The following is an 18,292-nucleotide window of genomic DNA, read 5'->3' as shown; positions in this document are numbered from 1 at the left end:
TCGACTAGTTACTTCCCCTCCCCTTGCTGCCTCTATCAGAAAGAGGCAGTAAGGGGGGGGGGGGGGACGAGGAGGAGAGGCATCAGAGCAGCAGCACTGAATGTAGCTGGGATCAGCTGGGTTCTCCCCCACTGAGCCCGGGTTCCAAATGGTGCTGCTGCTTTGAAACGCTGTGTGAAGCTCCCTGCGACATGTCAAAGTGGCAGCACTGCATAGAGCCGGGGCAGCAGGGAAGTCCGTAGAGGACCCCAGGCTCCACGTAGTTCTGACACTTTGAAATGCCGCAGGGAGTAAGGGACCAGCTGGGGACTCTGGGGCTGTTGCTACACTTCAAAGGTGAGGCTCCCTTATAGACTAATCAAATAACATCCCTAGTGATTTTAATCCATAGATCTCAAAGCGGTTTACAGAGCACTTGGCTTGCTAACATTTGACTCAGGCTCTTCTGCACTAAGCAAGGATTATAGGGTCTGGGATCCACTCATTTTATATATCAGAAGGGGCTTACACCTCCTTTAAGAATATGTACAGAAGACTTAGTATTTGGGCTATAAGTACCATAGGGTTTATAAAAGTTATAACATGATTTCTCAATAACCACATCAACAGGCAGATAAAATGCAGTGACTATCTTATCTCTTGGCATAAGTAAATCACTTACATTGTAAACTATTTAGGGCAAAGGCTATCATTTGCTATGTGTTTAAATAGTGCCTTGCACAATGGGGCCCTGATCCATAACTGGAATCTCTTTGGTGTGGTAATACAAATAATAAATTAATGTTCAGAAGTAAGATACGAAATACCTTTCTGCAAAATTTTTCTAAAAAATATTAGGGCACAGAGTTTTGAATAGCACAGATGATTATTTGAATAGAGGGAGTATAACTAATAGTGTGAGACTGGGAAGAGTTTTACAAGAGTCTATGCCATGTTCTGTATATTAACAGACTAATGGAAAGTATGCTAATGAAGCTTTTCAAATATTTAAAATTAGGAAAGCTGGTAAACCATGAAAGAAAAGTGTAACATGACTAAAGAGAGGTAAGAGAAGAGACAGAGATTATGTTAGGGGCCAATGAGAGCATGAGATGAGCAAGATAAAAACTGGGAGTTGCTGTGCAGAGAGTTTCAGCTATACTTTTATCAGGAAGGTTGAAATATAGCACCATTGTTAAAGGTTTTTTTTTTTTTTTTTTAAATCATAGATCAAAGAAAATATGCGAATTTCAAACAAGGAACATCAGGAGACTCTGGGAAGGCTAGAGAACAGGTTCATGGAAGAAAAGGTACAAAATATTTAGGAATATATTACAAAATATTTAGGAATCTCATATTTGAACAATGTGGCTTTCCCCTTGGCCAAGATCTGAGTTGCTTTGGCTATTTTTGATGAACATTTTATAACGGCGTTTGTTAAAAAAAAGAAAAAGTAAGATATTGCAATTGGGTGCAACTTTTCAGGAAAAATCAGAGGCATCAGAATCTCTGAAGGGCCATGTCATTGCTGGATTCCCACTCCCACAGGGAAGTGGTTTTAGTGCCCCAAAGGAATCAATGTTGCTGCTCACTCCCTCTTTTCCTCTAGAATAAAGAGTTGTTTCGGTGGCCAGTTTAATCCCAGGTGTGTGATTTTTAGAAACATGGATTTTGTCTGATTTTTTTCTTTAGTACTACACAGTCTGTCTTTATTTATTTAAGCAGCCTTTTCTCCCCTTCAGCAACGACTAGAAAGAGAAGCTGAGAAGAAGATAGTAATGTTGGCAGAGAGAGCCCACCATGAGGCCGTTGTGTAAGTCATTGGCCTTATCTGTTCTCCAGTTACAATGAGGAGTCAGAAAGCCATTGTCACTCTTGGACTTACAAATAACTACTAGGCAGCCAACACCACTGTACAATATTTGTGGGGAAATGGGTAAGGGCCTTTGGTTGCATCTTTTACTTTCACAGTTTAAATGCAGGGACCATCGCTATCCTGACATCTCTACCATAAAATTAATTTTGGCTTCAGCCCAGAAACTCAGCAAATGCTTTCTCAGTGAAACATCTGTGCCCACCCCCGTTCTTGTCCAGCCCTGAAGCTGGAAACAAAACTGTTTCAGTGAAAGTGCCATGAAATATTTTTTCTGTGAAATTAGGGTATTGATATTAATACAGGAAGACCTAAAAGGTTCTGATGTCACCTCTTGTATTTTGTTCTTCTTTAGGCAGTTAGACAACACTGGGAGAGCAGTGTTTAAAGAGAATGTTCGTCTTCAGGAGGCTCTTGCTTATCACCTGAAGGAGACTGAAGAGCTACAAAAAATAAAGAAACAGCTGGAAGAGGACAATGCTTTTCTTCTGCAGGAGAAGGTTCCTGCTTTGATTCCTAATTCTATTTCATTCTTCCCTAGGAAGGGACCCCTAAAATACAAATTCTGAATACAGATTTAAGTTCATTAAGTGCCTTTCCAGTCAAACCCATCCACAATTTACTGTAATTTAGAGCTGTCTTAAGAGACATGAGGCTCTTATTCTGTCCTTTTGACTGTGGAATAGAAAATGTTTCCTATGGTGCCCCTCTAAGAAGAGTTCAGTGTGTACAATGGGAATTGTGCAGATCAGACACTCTTCATTTTGTCTCAGTTGGAGGCAGAGCCCAGAGCCCAGATTATTGCACACTTTCTAGCATGGAAGTGCCAGAATGTCTGCCAGGCTGATGTGACCCATGTGCTGTTACTACTGAAAGAAGTCTGAGGTTCAGGGTGATTAAGATGAGAGTCCAAATAATTTTCTCCTGTCCTTTAGGAAACAAATGAGAGTTTGGTTCAGGAAAAGGTCCGGCAAGTCACTGTACAAAAAGCCCAGATCCAAACATTGCAGCATAAAGTGGAGAGACTGGAGATGGCACTAGGTCATATGACTCAAGAATTTGAAACAGAAATTCAGAAGACACAGCATCAGGCCTTAGTTCAAAATCAGGCAGGCATGGTAGAGATCAACAAGCTGCAGCAGCTGCTGGAAATGAAGGATCGGGAGATGAATCGAGTGAAGAAACTGGCCAAGAACATCCTGGATGAGAGGAGTGAGGTGGAAATTTTCTTCCTAGAAGCTCTGGAACAAGTGAAACGTGAGATCCTGTCCAGCAGAAAGTGCTACAAGCAGGTGGCCCAAGCTGCCTATCAGAAGAAAATGATGGAAGCGTTTGCAGGGAAGGAAGAGTACCCAAAAATCAGAACATTTAACAGCAATGCTCACAGCACAAATAGTGTGTACAAGGACCTGCAGGAGGCAGAGAAATGGTACTAGTAATTAAACAGCAGACCATTTACTGTCCATCTCCCTGGCTCACAGGAATGAAACCTAAATCTTAAAAATCACTGTGTAGTAACAGTACCCAGATTAGTAATCTCTTTGGAGGCTACTGTGGTGGGCGGGAGGGAAGGAAAGGAGTTCAGCACTGGAGAGAAGGCTGCAGACCCAGCAGTTTAGAGAGTTTCAGGACCGTCTGCTGCTGAAGACCCGGCAGAACACAATAGAAGTGATAAATTATCACTGACACCTAAATATGTCAGCTAAATGCCAGCACTATTATTTATTGCGTGCTGATCATTTTAATATGGTTTTCTCACAACCTCTGTCTCCTGTGTCTTTCCCTGTGAGCCAAAAGCCTCAGCTACACATCTCCTTTTACATCTTCTCAAATACAGTTCTTCATTGTCAATACAAAAATCTGTGGCCTATTGAAAACAGAAAAAGAGACAACTTCATTAAAATAAATGTAGTATATTATCAAATTCAGTAACACAGTGGGTGAAAGGCTCTATTTTATTCCTGATTAAAACCTCTGCTAAGTGGGCAAACAAAATGTTAGAATGAAAAAAAGACTGGGATAAAGAGGATATCATATTGCTATGTATAAATCAGTGGTATGCTCTCACCTGCAATACTGTATTCAATTCTAATCAACCTACCTCAAAAAGATTATAGCAAAAATAGGGAGAGTTCAACACCTATAGATGGAAGTGATTAGAGAGAGACTTCCATACAAAGAGATATGAAAAAGACCAGGAGGTTTTTTTTTCTGCCGAGAGTATGAGTAAGAGGAGAAATGGTAGAGGTCTATGATAAGTAATGTAGAGAAAGTAAATAAGGTGCTTCTATTTACCTTCTCACAGTATGAAAACAAGGGGACAGATAATGTATTTAAAAGAGATAAAAATAATGGTTTTCTTGCCCGACACATAATTTGCAAAACTCACTACCAAAATGTATAATTAAGGTGAAGACTTCAAAGGATTTTTAAAAGGACTAGATATTTATATTATAATGAAAACATTCACAGTTATATTGAATATTTTTTTTAAAAAAAGAGGCTATAAACCCTCATACTTCAGAATAGAAACTATTCTCTAATTTATGGGGGCTTAGAAGGAAACTGTCCCCAGAAACAGGTTATTCCATAACTATCCACCATGGGGTTTCTTGTACCTTTTTCTGGAATATCTGGCAACTGTCAGAGACAAGATATCAGATTTTCTCAACTGATTAGCCCATCTGACAATTTAGAAAGCTGTGGAATTTAAATAGGTGGGGAAGATTGATCAAGGTGTATAGTCCATCTCCTGCAAATGCAGGATTCTTTTGTGCTTACATATATACCAGCTGAATGAAACTCAGGGAATTCAGGTTATGACTGAAAATCCTTTTTGCGCATCCATTGGCCAGAGATATTTTATGCTGGATGATAACATTTTCTTTGATCTTATTCTCCTACTACATTGATCTACACTCTGATGGTGTTTTACAGGACAAATATCCAGCAAGGGAAGGTGGATATTGGCCAGTTGACATGGGAGCAGAAGGAATGTGTTCTCAGATTACTCTTTGCAAGAATGAATGGCATGGAGCGACGGTAATGCTTTTTCTATGGTAGTAGTTGGACACAGAGCTTTTCCTGTTGTGGAATCCAGGGTGATTGCTTGGATACCCCATTCTGCAGCTAAGGCTGATCCTGTGCTGACCAGTACTTGTGTAGGCTGAAGGAAAGATATTCCATCTTAGTTTGGAGAAGGGAATCTTGGCTAATTTTAATCTGACTCTAGGATGAGCTACTCTGTCTTGAGGTGCAATTTTCGAACCTCTGAAGAGGAAGAAAAGTAGCAGTAGTGGTTAAGAGGACACGGAGTGGTCCTAGTACAAGAATTCTCAGTCTTCATAGCACTCTGACCCTCTTCTGACAACAAAAATTACTACTGGGGAGAGGGGAAAGCCAAAGCCCCACCACCCCAGGGAGTAGGACAGAGCCAAAGGGTTTCAGATCCAGGCCAGGAGCCTGCAATCTGACCCTGCTGCTCAGGACTGAAGCCATCAGATTGGACTTTAGCCTTCCATAGAGTAAGGCTCAGGCTTTGGCCTGAGCCCCAGCAAATCTAAGTCAGTCCTGGAGACCTAATTAAAAAAGGGTCTTGGCTTACAGTCTTGAGATCTGCTGTCATGAACCAATGCAATTAAATTAATTTTATTCACAGTGAATAACTGTTTCCTGTTTAGCAAGTGATTGTAATGAGATCATTTATCCAATTAATGACAGAATGTCCCATACACAGAATGAAATATGTCTTTATTGCAAACAAAGCAATCTGCACAGTCATAAAAAGGTTGAAAATGTGTTGACATTTAAAAAAAAACTGGTCATTAAAATTGAGCTCACAATATAGCTCATGTTGCTATTTGCTTGCAGAATTTGTGACCATAGTTTTTGAAATCTCTTTGAAAACTTGATTCACAAACTGGAAACTGAAACCATGCTGTGTGTGTATGGTAACTAAAAAGAGATATTGATCAGTCTCATTTCATTGTCCAAGCTGATAGAGAAACTGATGACAAAAGAAACCCAAAAAAACAGCAATAGCAGGGATATGGTTGGATGCTCTATTAGAAGTGTGTTCACATGTAATAATCTTACATATAGCAGAATTTTGTAGGGAATGTCCAATTAATGCATTTAATTTGGGGAAAACACTATGTTCTATTTACTTTTCATGTTTTGCCCACAAACTAGAATTGGAATCTGTCATTTAAACTTTGTTTCCTGTTGTTTTTGACTAAGATAAGCTTAATATTAACTTTAACATCTTCTAGGGGATTCTGTTTGTTCCCTGTGAATCAGAGGGGGAGTGAACTTGATGAGCTAATCATTGAGTCACAGTCACTTAAGTCAGAAAGTGAATTAATGTCCAAAGAGGCTAAATGGGAGGATAATTAATCTAAGCTCTATACATAAAAAGTTGGACAGCTGTTCCCCGTATGTGATTAGAGCTAAGCTGCACAGCAGAAACTCGCTGTACTTTACTCCTGAACTCTGCATTTCTGCATCTGATTCCCTCTTCACTGTAGCAGCAAAACAGAAATTCCACTGTCTAAATTAAATTAAAAAACAGAATGCACAAGTGTCCCAATAGGCAGACATCTCTTTAAAAGACCCATGGTGGGGAGGTAGGAGTCAGTTGTGTCTGGGTCATTGTTGCTAGGCAATTTAGCACTTACACCCAGAAGCATCTAGAGTTGGGTGTTACAGTTTTGGAGTCTGCTCCAATTGGTTCTCTGTCTTGCTGGGGTCAAGCTCCATGAGGGCAAGCAGTCAGGACATGTGCCCTATGTCAGCGGTTCCCAACCACCGAGTCACAGCCCGCTGCCAGGACATGGACCTCTGGCTGCTGGGCCACAGTGGCTCTGGGGGCCGGGCTGGGGTATACTGTTCTCACCACAGCTGTTGGGAGAGATCTGTCCTGTCCTGCCTCTCAGCCAACCAGCACCACGGCAGGGATGGAGGTCTCTGCCCAGCTGCGGAAGAGTGCTTCCACACAGCCCTCCCACTGTGCAGGGGAGTTCTCTTCTGCAACTGGGAGGAGACCCTGTGGTGTGCGGCTTCCTTCCATGCAGGAAAGCACTCTTCTGAGGCCAGACGAGACCCTGCCCGATCAGGCCCTGGTTGAATGAGAGGCGGGGCAGGACACACCTCTCCCAACAGCTGCAGCAGAAGACAAGGCACTGGGTGGTATACCCCAGCCCTGGCCCCCAGAGCTGCCATGATGCAGGCAGCAAGCAAGTTTAGCTGGGGCAGGCACTGGGGGCTTCAGGGGCAGGGGGCTAGTGCTGGGGGATTCTGGAGGCTGAGCTAGTAGCAGTGGGGGGCTGTGGAAGCAGGGCTGGGACTGGGGGGTTCTGGGGATGGGGCTAATATTGGTGGCTGGCACTGGGGGAGACTTTGAAGGGGGTTGGGTGCATTAGGGCTCTGGAAATAGGATGCTGGCACTGGGGGGGTCTGGTGGTTGGGGGCTGTAAGGGGCAGCGGGCTGGCACTGAGATGTTTGGGAGCTGGCACTGCGGGAGTTGGGTGCAAGGGACTCTGGAGTCAGTGGCAGGCACTGGGGGGTAGTGGAGAGGTGGGGGGCTCTAGAGGGTAGGGCTGGCACTGGGGATTGTGAGGGCTGTGCTTTTGGCAGACCAGTAACGTTTTAGTTGCATATTCATCATTTGCATAATGAATATGCAAATACAATGTTACCAGTCGCCAAAAGTTTGTGAATGGACTTGCTGGTCCCCAGTATCAAAAAGGTTGGGAACCACTGGCCTATGTGAGTTAGGAGAAATTGAGCTCAGAACCAGAAAGCGGGCTGTTGTCGTTAACTGAAGTTTTCTTTAAAATTAATTTTGTGAATTGAGTAACAAATCAATCAGTTAGCTGATTGTCTAGCAGTGATCCACAGCAGAGGAAGAGTCTGTATGGATTACAACTGAAGATTCTACAAGCAAGTGGTGGGAGGGAAGATGATTCAGACTCAGCAAACTATGCAGATTTGGTGATCAAAGATACTAACTGAGACTTATGTGAATTAAACCTAAGCTTTGAGAGCTCTCAGTTTCTTATTGTGGCTACATCTAGACTGCAGGCTACTTGCACAAGAAGCTTTTATCGGAAGAGATCTTCTGCAAAAACTTCTTGTGCAAGAGCACGTTCACAGTGCAAAAGCGCATAGAAAAAACTATGAGCTTTTGCAAAAGACAGTGTCCAGACTGCATGGACGCTCTCTCAAAAGTAAGCTCTGATTGCTATGCACAGAATGGCCACCAGGGCACCTGTGCTTTTTCCTCTTTTTGCGCAAAAAAATCCCTCTTCCCTGTTCATACACTCCTTGTGGCGAAAGAGCTCTGTGTTATTTCGAACACGTTTGAGGTGTGACACTGCGTGTTTTTTCAGAAAAACAGCTGTTTTTCTGAAAAACTCTGTAGTGTAGACATAGCCTGTATTTTGTGTGGACTGAACTGTTCAAATTTTAATTTTGGTTTTCTCTTTATGTTTATTGTAACTGTGAAGATAATGTCTATGGGTTATGAAATAGCATATTAGGTAAAAACTAGACTTTGTTTTTTCATCATAAGACTTTATAAAGTTATTTATTTAAATTCATTTCTTTAGTTCTTTTTGGTACTTGAATGTGGGGAGGTTGACTGGGTGCAGCAATCCTTACTGAAAATCCTTTGAGACTGAATTCTGGGTCTCCAGCTACTTTTCTATGGGAGTTGAGTTTTTTAAGGCACTGGAAAAGGGCAATGAAGTGAAGTCTAGCCCACCCAAGGTTACACTAGCAACAGAGTAGCACTTCCTGCTGCTATTCATCTTTCCTTAGATAGTGAGGAACAGAGATAGGCGTGGCCTCTTAGCATATACTTTACTCAATCCATATTTCTCCTGCCTTTGTTTCTTTCTCACAGGAAACGCAAACATGTTTTGGTCCCTTCAACTCCACCTGCTGTTACTCCTGGTTCTGAAGAAAGAAACAAAGCTAGGTAAGATATTACATTTTTATAGTGCTTTATCTAGGTACTTCTGTAGCCTCTATTAACACAACACCCAACCACCAGTTAGGTATTTAAAAACAAATATAATCATCTTTCCTAACATGAAAGAGAACTACATTGATTAGTGAAGGTTTTTGTTTACTTGTTGGTGCTGGTGTATCTGCATGTGAGTACAGTTGGGGGGGGGGGGAGAATTTATGTTGAAAAGATTAATTTTGCTTTTAGTTCTGAATAGTTCTAGTCATTCCCATCTCTTCTGTTTGTGATTTTCTACAATCTAGGTCCAGCACCATTCCATCTCCTGGACTCAGAAGCCTTTCCTTTACTAGGCAACAGTTTGATTATATTTGGAGAAAGTTGTTGAGAGGTCATATTTGTAAAGGGAGAGACGGGGGAGGAGGGGCAATAGCTTCCATATGCCCCAGGCAAGGTGTGTGTAGGGGTGGCTTCATGACCCAAGAAAGTATGGGGCTTTGGATGGAAGGCAGGGCTGGGGCAGCCAGCCCTCAGTGCTGCCTGGACCGTAGTGCTGGACTCCCTACCCTAGTCCTCAGAACCACACAGAGTGGCGCTTCAGTGGCAATTTAGAGAGCTCCAGGTTCCAGCCACTGCCTCAATAGCAGCAGTGGCAGCCAGGAGACCCTGACCCCTTTGAATCACCAGATCCTGAGGCAACTGCCCCTTTTGCCCTTCTCTGTCAGCGGGTCTGGGGAGAGACAAGTACTCAACATGAGAGCTTTGAATATCAGGAGAAAGGCCTTGAACTAAATTCTCCATTCAAGAGAGCTATTGAAGAGACTAGAATCCCAGGATTAAGTGTTCAATGGGCTGTAGTGATAAGCAGATGGACTTCTGTGATCTTATCCTGGGAGAGGGATAAGGATCTTGCGTAAAAACGGTTTTTTTGTGCAAAAAGGAAACTTCCACACTGCTTGTTTTTGTGCAAAAACCCCTTGAGCAAAAAGCATCAGAGGAGATTATGCAAATGAAGTGTGACAATATGTTAATCAGCGCTTCATTTGCATTGCCTCTTCCGGCAGAAAACTATTATGTAGACATAGCCATAATGAATAGCAGCTAGCAAGCCTGGAGGTCACAGATGCTTAATCTGTGGGTGATGGAACAGGATTCAATTTTCTGCTTAATTTGAAGGACACTCTAGTTCAGGGGAGGGGCTGTTAAGTTCTACCCCTTCCTGCCATCGCTCCACCCTCTTTTCCCCTCCCCTCCCCCCATGGCACCCCATCCCCCAAGGACATGGCTTCAGAGATCACTGGGAAGGCCTGCTGCAGTGCAACAACAGTGGTTGCCCTCTCCCCTCCCACAGCAGGAGGCGTCGCAAGGAAGCAGAATATACTCAGTAGGTGCACTCGCTTCCTTGTGCTCTGCTTCCCCGTGGCTCCCACCTCCATGGGGAATGCAGGAGTGGGGCCTGAGTGGAGCAGCTGCAGCAGACCTGGTCCTACCAGTAATACCTAAGGCTGCATCTTCAGGGACAGTGCCATCGGAGGAAAGGGCATGGCAATGGTGGGAAGGGGCGGGGCTTAGGGAACGGTAACAGACAGCTTCCCTCTCGCAGCCTGCTAGGACTCCCAGGCTGGATTGAGCATTTGTTCTGGCCGGGGATGGTGTGGAGATTAAGAGTTTGAGATCCGTGTTCTAGTCGCATCCTCCTGTCTTGATGAAAGCACTTCATGGTTGCAGAGGCGTAGCGAAGGGGGCGCCGGGCTGGAGTGGGATCAGAGCGCATGCTGCTCTTGCTCACCTGACGCTTTGAACCAGACCTGGGAGCTGCTGGGTAAGAGCTGCTGCAGGCTCTCTACATACTGCGAGCTGAAGCAGCCAGCTGGGTGGGAGGAGCAGTGGTTTTAAAGGTACGTTCCTCCGTGCCTGGCTCGGAGGAGGGGGGGAGAGAAGGATTTGATTGGGAGAGTGCTCCCCCAGCCACTGGGCAGGTGCCTTGCTCTGGGGGAGGAGGGGTGAGTGCATGGGGGGGGATGGCTTTGGGGCAGGGATGGTTGTGTTGTACTTAAAAGTACTGCATGGGATCTTTTTGGGGGAAAAGGCAAAATGCCACATTTATTGGTAATACACATATATAGCAGTCAACACTTATATGCATATAATACAGCACACACACACACCATGTCTTGTTTTTGCCAATATTTGTTGCACCTAACTGCTGGCCAGATTAGTTAGTTTGGGGGAGGGTTGGAGCCAGATCAATGCTCCCATGTTGACTGCAAGATGCCTTAGAGATGTATAGTGTCTTCCCTCTCATGCAGAGTGTCATCATATGCACATGCAGTTATTTGTCTGTGGCACCTTCTTCTGGGTGTTGTTTTAATGCTCCCCCATTCACCTTCAGAGAGGGACCTTCCAAAAGCAGGGGCTTGCTGCTTACTCCCAAGGCATCCATAGGTCCAGTCTTTTTTCAATGAGCCCACTTCACAGGTCCCATTGTTCTTATTGTTCTTGAATCTGGCTTCCACCTTTCTCCAACCATTGCAAGTGTCCAGAGATTCTTTTCTTTCATGCCTTATCCATTCACATCTCATTCACTCAACAGGACAATCAGTTTAGCCGGAGGGAGGGGTGTACAAAGTCTACATGATACAAGGTTTCTATCTAAAAAGGCTTAATATAAAGTTTCTATGCTCTGTAAAAGTATACAAAGTTTCTATAAAAGGACTCAATACAACAAACTACAGACTTATTATAAAATTAAAAGGACTTGATACAAAGTTAAAATAAAATTCAATGAGAAAATGATTAATACAGAGATTAATGAGATTTACCTACAGTTGCATTGGAATGGAGGGTGCCTGGCTCTGGGGGAGGGATGAGTATTTTTTTTTTTTTTTTTTTTAAGAAAAGATACTTTATAACAAAGGGAAAAACCTAAAAAAACAATAATCTGGTAGCACTTTAAAGGCTAACAAACATGTAGATCAGGCATGTCTACATGCATCTATAAAAAGGGGAATAAGAACAACCCAGGAAACTATAGACCGGTCAGTTTAACGTCTGTCCCAGGGAAGATAATGGAGCAGGTAATTAAGGAAATCATATGCAAACACTTGGAAGGTAATAAAGTGATAGGGAATAGCCAGCATGGGTTTGTGAAGAACAAGTCATGCCAAACTAATCTGATAGCTTTCTTTGATAGGATAACGAGCCTTGTGGATAAGGGAGAAGCGGTGGATGTCATATACCTAGACTTTAGTAAGGCATTTGATACGGTCTCGCATTATATTCTTATTGATAAACTAGGCAAATATAACTTAGATTGGGCCACGATAAGGTGGGTGCATAATTGGCTGGATAACCGTAGTCAGAGAGTTGTTGTTAATGGTGCTAAATCCTGCTGGAAAGGGATAACAAGTGGAGTTCCTCAAGGATCTGTTTTGGGACCCGTACTGTTCAATATCTTCATCAATGATGTAGATATTGGGATAGAGAGTACGCTTATTAAGTTTGCAGATGATACCAAACTGGGTGGGGTTGCAACTTCTTTGGAGGATAGGGACATAATTCAAAATGACCTTAGCAAGTTAGAGAAATGGTCAGAGGTAAACAGGATGAAGTTTAATAAAGAGAAATGCAAAGTGCTCCACTTAGGAAGGAACAATCAGTTCCATACATACAAGATGGGAAGCGACTGTCTAGAAAGGAGCATGGCGGAAAGGGATCTAGGGGTCATAGTGGACCACAAGTTGAATATGAGTCAGTGTGATGCTGTTGCAAAAAAAGCAAATATGATTCTAGGTTGTATCAACAGGTATGTTGTAAGCAAAACTCGTGAAGTCATTCTGCCGCTCTACTCTGCACTAGTTAGGCCTCAGCTGGAGTACTATGTCCAGTTCTGGGCGCCACATTTCAAGAAAGATGTGGAGAATTGGAAAGGGTACAGAGAAGAGCGACAAGAACGATTAAAGGTTTAGAGAACATGACCTATGAAGCCAGGCTTCATGAACTGGGTTTGTTTAGTTTGGAAAAAAGAAGATTAAGGGGGGACATAACGGTTTTCAAATATCTAAAAGCGTGTCACAAGGAGGAAGGAGAAAATTTGTTCCTCTTGGTTTCTGAGGACAGGACAAGGAGTAATGGGCTTAAAGTGCAGCAAGGGAGGTTTAGATTGGACATTAGGAAAAAATTCCTAACTGTCAGGGTGGTCAAATATTGGAATACATTGCCAAGGGAGGTGGTGGAATCTCCCTCTCTGGAGATATTTAAGAACAGGTTAGATAGACATCTGTCAGGGATGGTGTAGACGGAGCTTGGTCCTGCCTTGAGGGCGGGGGGCTGGACTCAATGACCTCTCGAGGTCCCTTTCAGTCCTATAATTCTATGATTCTATGTCAAACTTGAAGCCCTCTGAGGGCCACACAAATGAAAACGGATAGCTTTCAGGGATACCAAAGAAAATGTACTTCTATAGGAAAGTTGTAATTATTTATTATTATAGATTATGTTTTAGGTATATTTTATAATATTTTTTCAGGTCTTGTTTTAATATAATACAATAATTTTTGTAAAATTATTTGCTCATATAAAATGATTTTTCATTTAAATATAAAACTTTAAGGTACTTTAAAATTTTGTATATGATACATAACTTGTTTTGTTGAAATAAAAACGAGTATAGACCATGGTCAGCCAAATAGAACAGGCTTTTGTGAAAATTTCAGATACTTTGTAAGTCTGAGATTTTGCATAAACATATAATTATTTATGCAATTGCAAAAATTGACATTTATTGATATAAAATTAATATACATTTTGTGATTATTTGGGAATAAATACATAAAACCCAAAAATTTAACAAAATATTACCCTCCTTTCCCCCAGAGCCAGGCACTCCCATGCCCCTATTCTAACCCAATCCCTCTCCGCTCCCCCAGAGCACCACCCCTCCTACTCTAATTTATTGCTTCAAGTGCTTTCAAAAAAGTGAGGGCGATTCTGGAGTTGTGTGTTACTTTGATTTAAAAATATTTCTGAGTGTTATTTTAATAGGCAAGTTAATCTCTTACATTCATAATTATGATGTAGTTTGTCGCTGTGCGACAGTATGAAAAACAGTTGGGTTAACTAGTAAGTAACTCAGCAGTTAGGAAGCTTTACAGATTGCTTAAAATATATTTGATATGCTCAATCTTCTTTTTACCTTTTATTCATTAAAGCAATGAGTTTGCTATAACAGTGGTTTTAAATGCTTGATTGAAATATAGTGATGAAATTCATATTTAGGTTGTATAACATTTATTTCTCTTGTTTTATAAAACTTACATATATTAAGAATTTGGCACTTTTAATGTAAAAGACGTGAACCTAATGAGATCAGGATATGAACAAATTAAAGAGAAAAAATTATTTAACAGAATGTAAACCCCCAAAACTTTATAATTTATATTTGTCTGTAGTTAGTAAAATAAGTAATTAATTAAACAATAAATATTCTAAGATGTGGATTATTTACAGCGGTGTAATGAGGAGGGTGGAAGGGAGGAGCGCCAGTTTAGTGCCCCTCCACTCCCCATCATCCCTCTGCTTGCCTGCTCCTCCTCTGCCCACCACTGCTGGCTAGAGCCACCTTTCTGCCCCCAGCCTGACCCTCCACCTCTGCCAAAGTGTTAGTGCATGCAGGGGCCTGGCCCCAAACTGGAAGGAGTGGGGTAAGATGCGGTACAAGCTCCCTCCCTCCCCCGGGGTCCAGCTCAGCATGCGCCAGGTTTGTGGGGGGTGGGGCACAAACTTTGCCTTCGCCCCCGGGTGCATAACACCCTCGCTATGCCTCTGCATGGCTGGCATCTTATTTAAATATAGAACCCCACTCTCTTTAATGTTCTAGGCAAACTAAGGCCATCCTTCCTCAAGCTTTCTCAGTTCAGCTATCGTTGTTTGGACATCAGAAATAGGAATCAGTCCTATTTACATCTGGACCCTGGCTTTTCATAGGCTCTGATAGAACAATGGGCAACCTAACCTAGTGAGTAGTCCATGTGAGTGGCCCTCTGTGATGTAGTGTGGGTACCTTGTTGGTTGCTAGGCTTGGGCTGTGGGTGATCCCCACTGGCTGCGGTCTGTACCACGGCCCAGCCGAGTAGCTGATAGGACCGGGAGGTAACCTGTTCTACCGGTTACTTCCCAGGGAGAGGAACAAAGGAAGGTGGAATGCCACCCCTGGCTGGGGAGCAGGGCTGGAAGGGATAGTTGTTTAGTTTCTGTCTGGGATCATGGAGGAGACAGCCTAGGGAAGGGGCTGGAATTTAGGGGCCCAGTCTCCCCCATCTCAAGGGGGGGGCTGAGGCATCCTAGGCCTGCCCTGTAACCAAATTACATCTGTGCTGAATCTTGGAGAATCAATAAACTCCCTCTATTCTACTGGCTGGTGGAGTCTGTTTGTGCCACTACGGGGGTGCAGGAGACAGGGAAACCCCAACGCGCCATCACACCCTCCATCTCAGGCTGCAAAATTGTGATAATCGAGATGGTTTCTGGGATTGGTTAGTTTTGCTAACTATGCTTGCATACTTAGAATGTACAGGATGTGCCAATTGAACCATAGCAGTACTTAGATTTGATGCAGAGGGAGCACAAGGCACTTACATTAAATATTGTGTGCAGTCAGCACATACCTCATTTCATGTGCCCTTGCTTTGCATATGTGTAACTTTAGTAATACCAGTAGGAAAAAAACAACACAGACAGAAACCTGTGGAATCTGGCCACCCTGAGCATGGGTAACAGTAAACAAAATGTCTCATGGACTACACATAGAACTCTTATGGGCTGCCTACCACTGCTCTGAGACAACCATGCACAAACTTCTGTGTCTTCACCTCCAACCTGTAAGTTGCTGCCTGGGGAGCGGGAATGGGAACAGGCAATTGGTTTAAGACCCCTGACTGCAAGGTTGATGAGTGAAGCACCCTGCAGCACTGAGGTTTCAGTGGGCGTGTGGTGGAGTCTATGGCCTTTTAAAACCAAGCTGCTTCTCACAAGCAGTGTGCAGGCAGCTTGGGCTCTGGCTCTAGTAGCTCACATGCCAAGGAACAAGTTGGTTAGCGTCTTTCCCAGCTTGGGCTGAGCTTGCAAGTTTAGGGATGGAGGCAGCATTTGTGGCTTACAGGAAAGCAGGGAACTGCTCCTGCTCTGCTTGCTCAGTGGCTCATAGCTAAGCCTGTAAACTTCAGCATCTTCCCCTTCTAGCTGTAAGTGGCTGCCACCAGCATGGCAAATAAAGGGGGGAGGGGACAGGCAGCATGTGGAGTACAGAATTTGCTTTTTTTTTTTTTTTCCATCTCCACTGCTGCCTCATTGCTTGCTTCCCATCTCACCTAGCATCTGTGTAACCCACACAGCGGCTATGTCTACACTATAAGGTTTTTGAGTGAAACCAGCTGTTTTTGTGCAAAAATCCGCAGAGCGTCCATACCTCGAGCATGTTTTTGTGCAAGAAAATCTACAGTCAATTGACAGAACAGAGGGCTTTTTGTGGTGTAGATATACCTCCTTCTAAAGGCATGACTCCTGTTTGCGCTACAGCTCTTGTGCAAAAAGGCATATGTGGACGCTCCGTAGGTGTTTCTTGTGCAAAAAGAGCTTAACCGAAAAAGCACAGGTGCTTTGATGGTCAGAGCTTTCTTGTGCAAGAGCGTCTGTGCAGTGTGGACACTCTCTTGCGCAAAAGCAATGCATTTTGAGGTGTGGATGCGCTTTTGTGAAAGAAGCTTTTGCACAAGAACTCTTCCGCAAAGGACTACTTGTGCAGAAAGCCTGCCGTGTAGATGTAGCCACTTAGGGTACGTCTAGAGTACATACCTCTTTTGAAAGAGGCTTTTTCGAAAGACTCTTTGGAAAAAGCCTCTTTTGAAAGACAGCGACTAGACTACAGCCAGTACTTTTGAAAAAGTGAGTCTGGATGCTCTTTTGAAAAAGCATAGTTCACGTTCTATAACGCCTTTTTTCAAAAAAGCACTTTCAAAAAAAGGCATTCTTCCTCGTAAAATGAGGTTTTCCGTGATCGAAAAAACTGCTGTGTTCTTTCGATTTACTTTTGAAAGACCACAGCTGCAGTCTAGACGCAGGGGAAGTTTTTTGAGGCCACTTTTTTCGAAAAAACCCTGTAGTCTAGACACACCCTTAGTTCACGGTCACATGCAATGGCATCTAGACCACAGTAACAGATGAGACCTCTACAGCATGGGCTGAGAGCCAGCTAGCTTTTAGCTCAAAGGGTAAATGCTCCTACACTAAGCTTCAGAGAGCCCAGGTTCAAATCTGCGTGGTGGCAGTTGTTTGACAGAAAGCAGGACCCACCCCCTTCCTCCCCCTTCCCACCCCCCCGCATCCCCCTTCTGTTCTGCAATGTGATTTGTCCTTTTCATATTTGTTCATTTTTTTTAATTGTATCCTTTGGTATATATGGTTGTGACTACTTTCTTCCACTATTTGATCTGAGGAAGTGGGTCTGGCCCACGAAAGCTCATCATCTAATAAACCATCTTGTTAGTCTTTAAAGTGCTACATTGTCCTGCATTTTGCTTCAACTACCCCAGACTAACACGGCTACATTTCTATCGTTGTTTGACAGGACAGTCCATAACTGTGGTGTTTGTATGTTTGAGGTTCTACTGTACTCAAGGCAAGAGCTAACCTTCATGTAAATGAAAATGGTCTTGGCATGGGAAGGGATGGATTTTTAGAGTTTGTAAAGGAAGAAGCGAACAGGATTTGGTAAGAGCTGGAATGGAGGTAGGGAAGAGAAACCTCTGCTTGAGGAACGAAAATGGAGAGTTGAAAGACTAAGCTTATATCGTATCAGAGGTTTCAAGGGGTAGCCGAGTTAGTCTGTTACAGAAAAAAAACAACAAATGGTCTGGTAGCACTTTATAGACTAACAAAACATGTAGATGGTATCATGAGCTTTTGTGGGCACAGCCCACTTCTTCATCTGATACCATCTACATGTTTTGTTAGTCTAAAGTGCTACCAGACTATTTGTTGTCATATCAGAGGTTACCATTTAACCCCTTCCCTCCTTACCATGCGTGTGTGAACAGCAACATGTTATTGCTGACTCATCTGCAGTGCTTTACCTTTGCAGAACTGAAAACATTGCTCCCAGCTTGACCTTCATCACGCAGCAGGTCCCAGTTTCGGAGTCCTCTTCTCATGGAGCCATCCTTCCAGATATTGAGAACACCCCAGACAGTAGTGTGACCCCTTGACTCTGACCGAACAAGATGAAAGGTAATGACGGCTACTGCCTCTTCCACACCTTTTCTTCTGGGACTCTTGTGTACATGGAATGATGCTACAGCTGTGAAAACGTTATTATCCCCATTTTATTGTGATGTTGATTTGGTTTCCATTTAAAACCAGTCTGAAAGGGGATTGTAAATTAATTTTATAAATATGTATTTAAGGTTTTTTCTTCTAA

The 18,292-nt window shown here is 43.1% G+C and overlaps 1 protein-coding gene across 3 annotated transcripts in view; it reads left to right on the top strand.

Annotated features, from left to right (window-relative positions):
• BBOF1 (basal body orientation factor 1) overlaps window positions 1-18,292 on the top strand; it is a 28,437-nt gene that overhangs the window by 3,207 nt on the left and 6,938 nt on the right. The window contains exons 5-11 of one of the 3 annotated variants that reach the window (XM_014570797.3): window positions 1,209-1,289; window positions 1,722-1,792; window positions 2,208-2,352; window positions 2,788-3,281; window positions 4,790-4,894; window positions 8,758-8,832; window positions 17,957-18,102. In XM_014570797.3, coding sequence (XP_014426283.1) covers window positions 1,209-1,289; window positions 1,722-1,792; window positions 2,208-2,352; window positions 2,788-3,281; window positions 4,790-4,894; window positions 8,758-8,832; window positions 17,957-18,080 — 1,095 coding nt within the window. In that variant the 3' untranslated portion in view covers window positions 18,081-18,102. Of the gene's footprint in view, window positions 1-1,208; window positions 1,290-1,721; window positions 1,793-2,207; window positions 2,353-2,787; window positions 3,282-4,789; window positions 4,895-8,757; window positions 8,833-17,956; window positions 18,247-18,292 lie in introns of those variants that run through there. The other 2 variants (XM_006117802.3, XM_025181965.2) reach the window with 2 other exon arrangements.

The sequence above is a fragment of the Pelodiscus sinensis genome, chromosome 4, assembly GCF_049634645.1.
Source record: "Pelodiscus sinensis isolate JC-2024 chromosome 4, ASM4963464v1, whole genome shotgun sequence".
Classification (NCBI taxonomy): Eukaryota; Metazoa; Chordata; order Testudines; family Trionychidae; genus Pelodiscus; species Pelodiscus sinensis.
The sequence above is the reverse complement of the archived record's forward strand: the minus strand, read 5'-3'. Positions and strand labels throughout refer to the sequence as shown.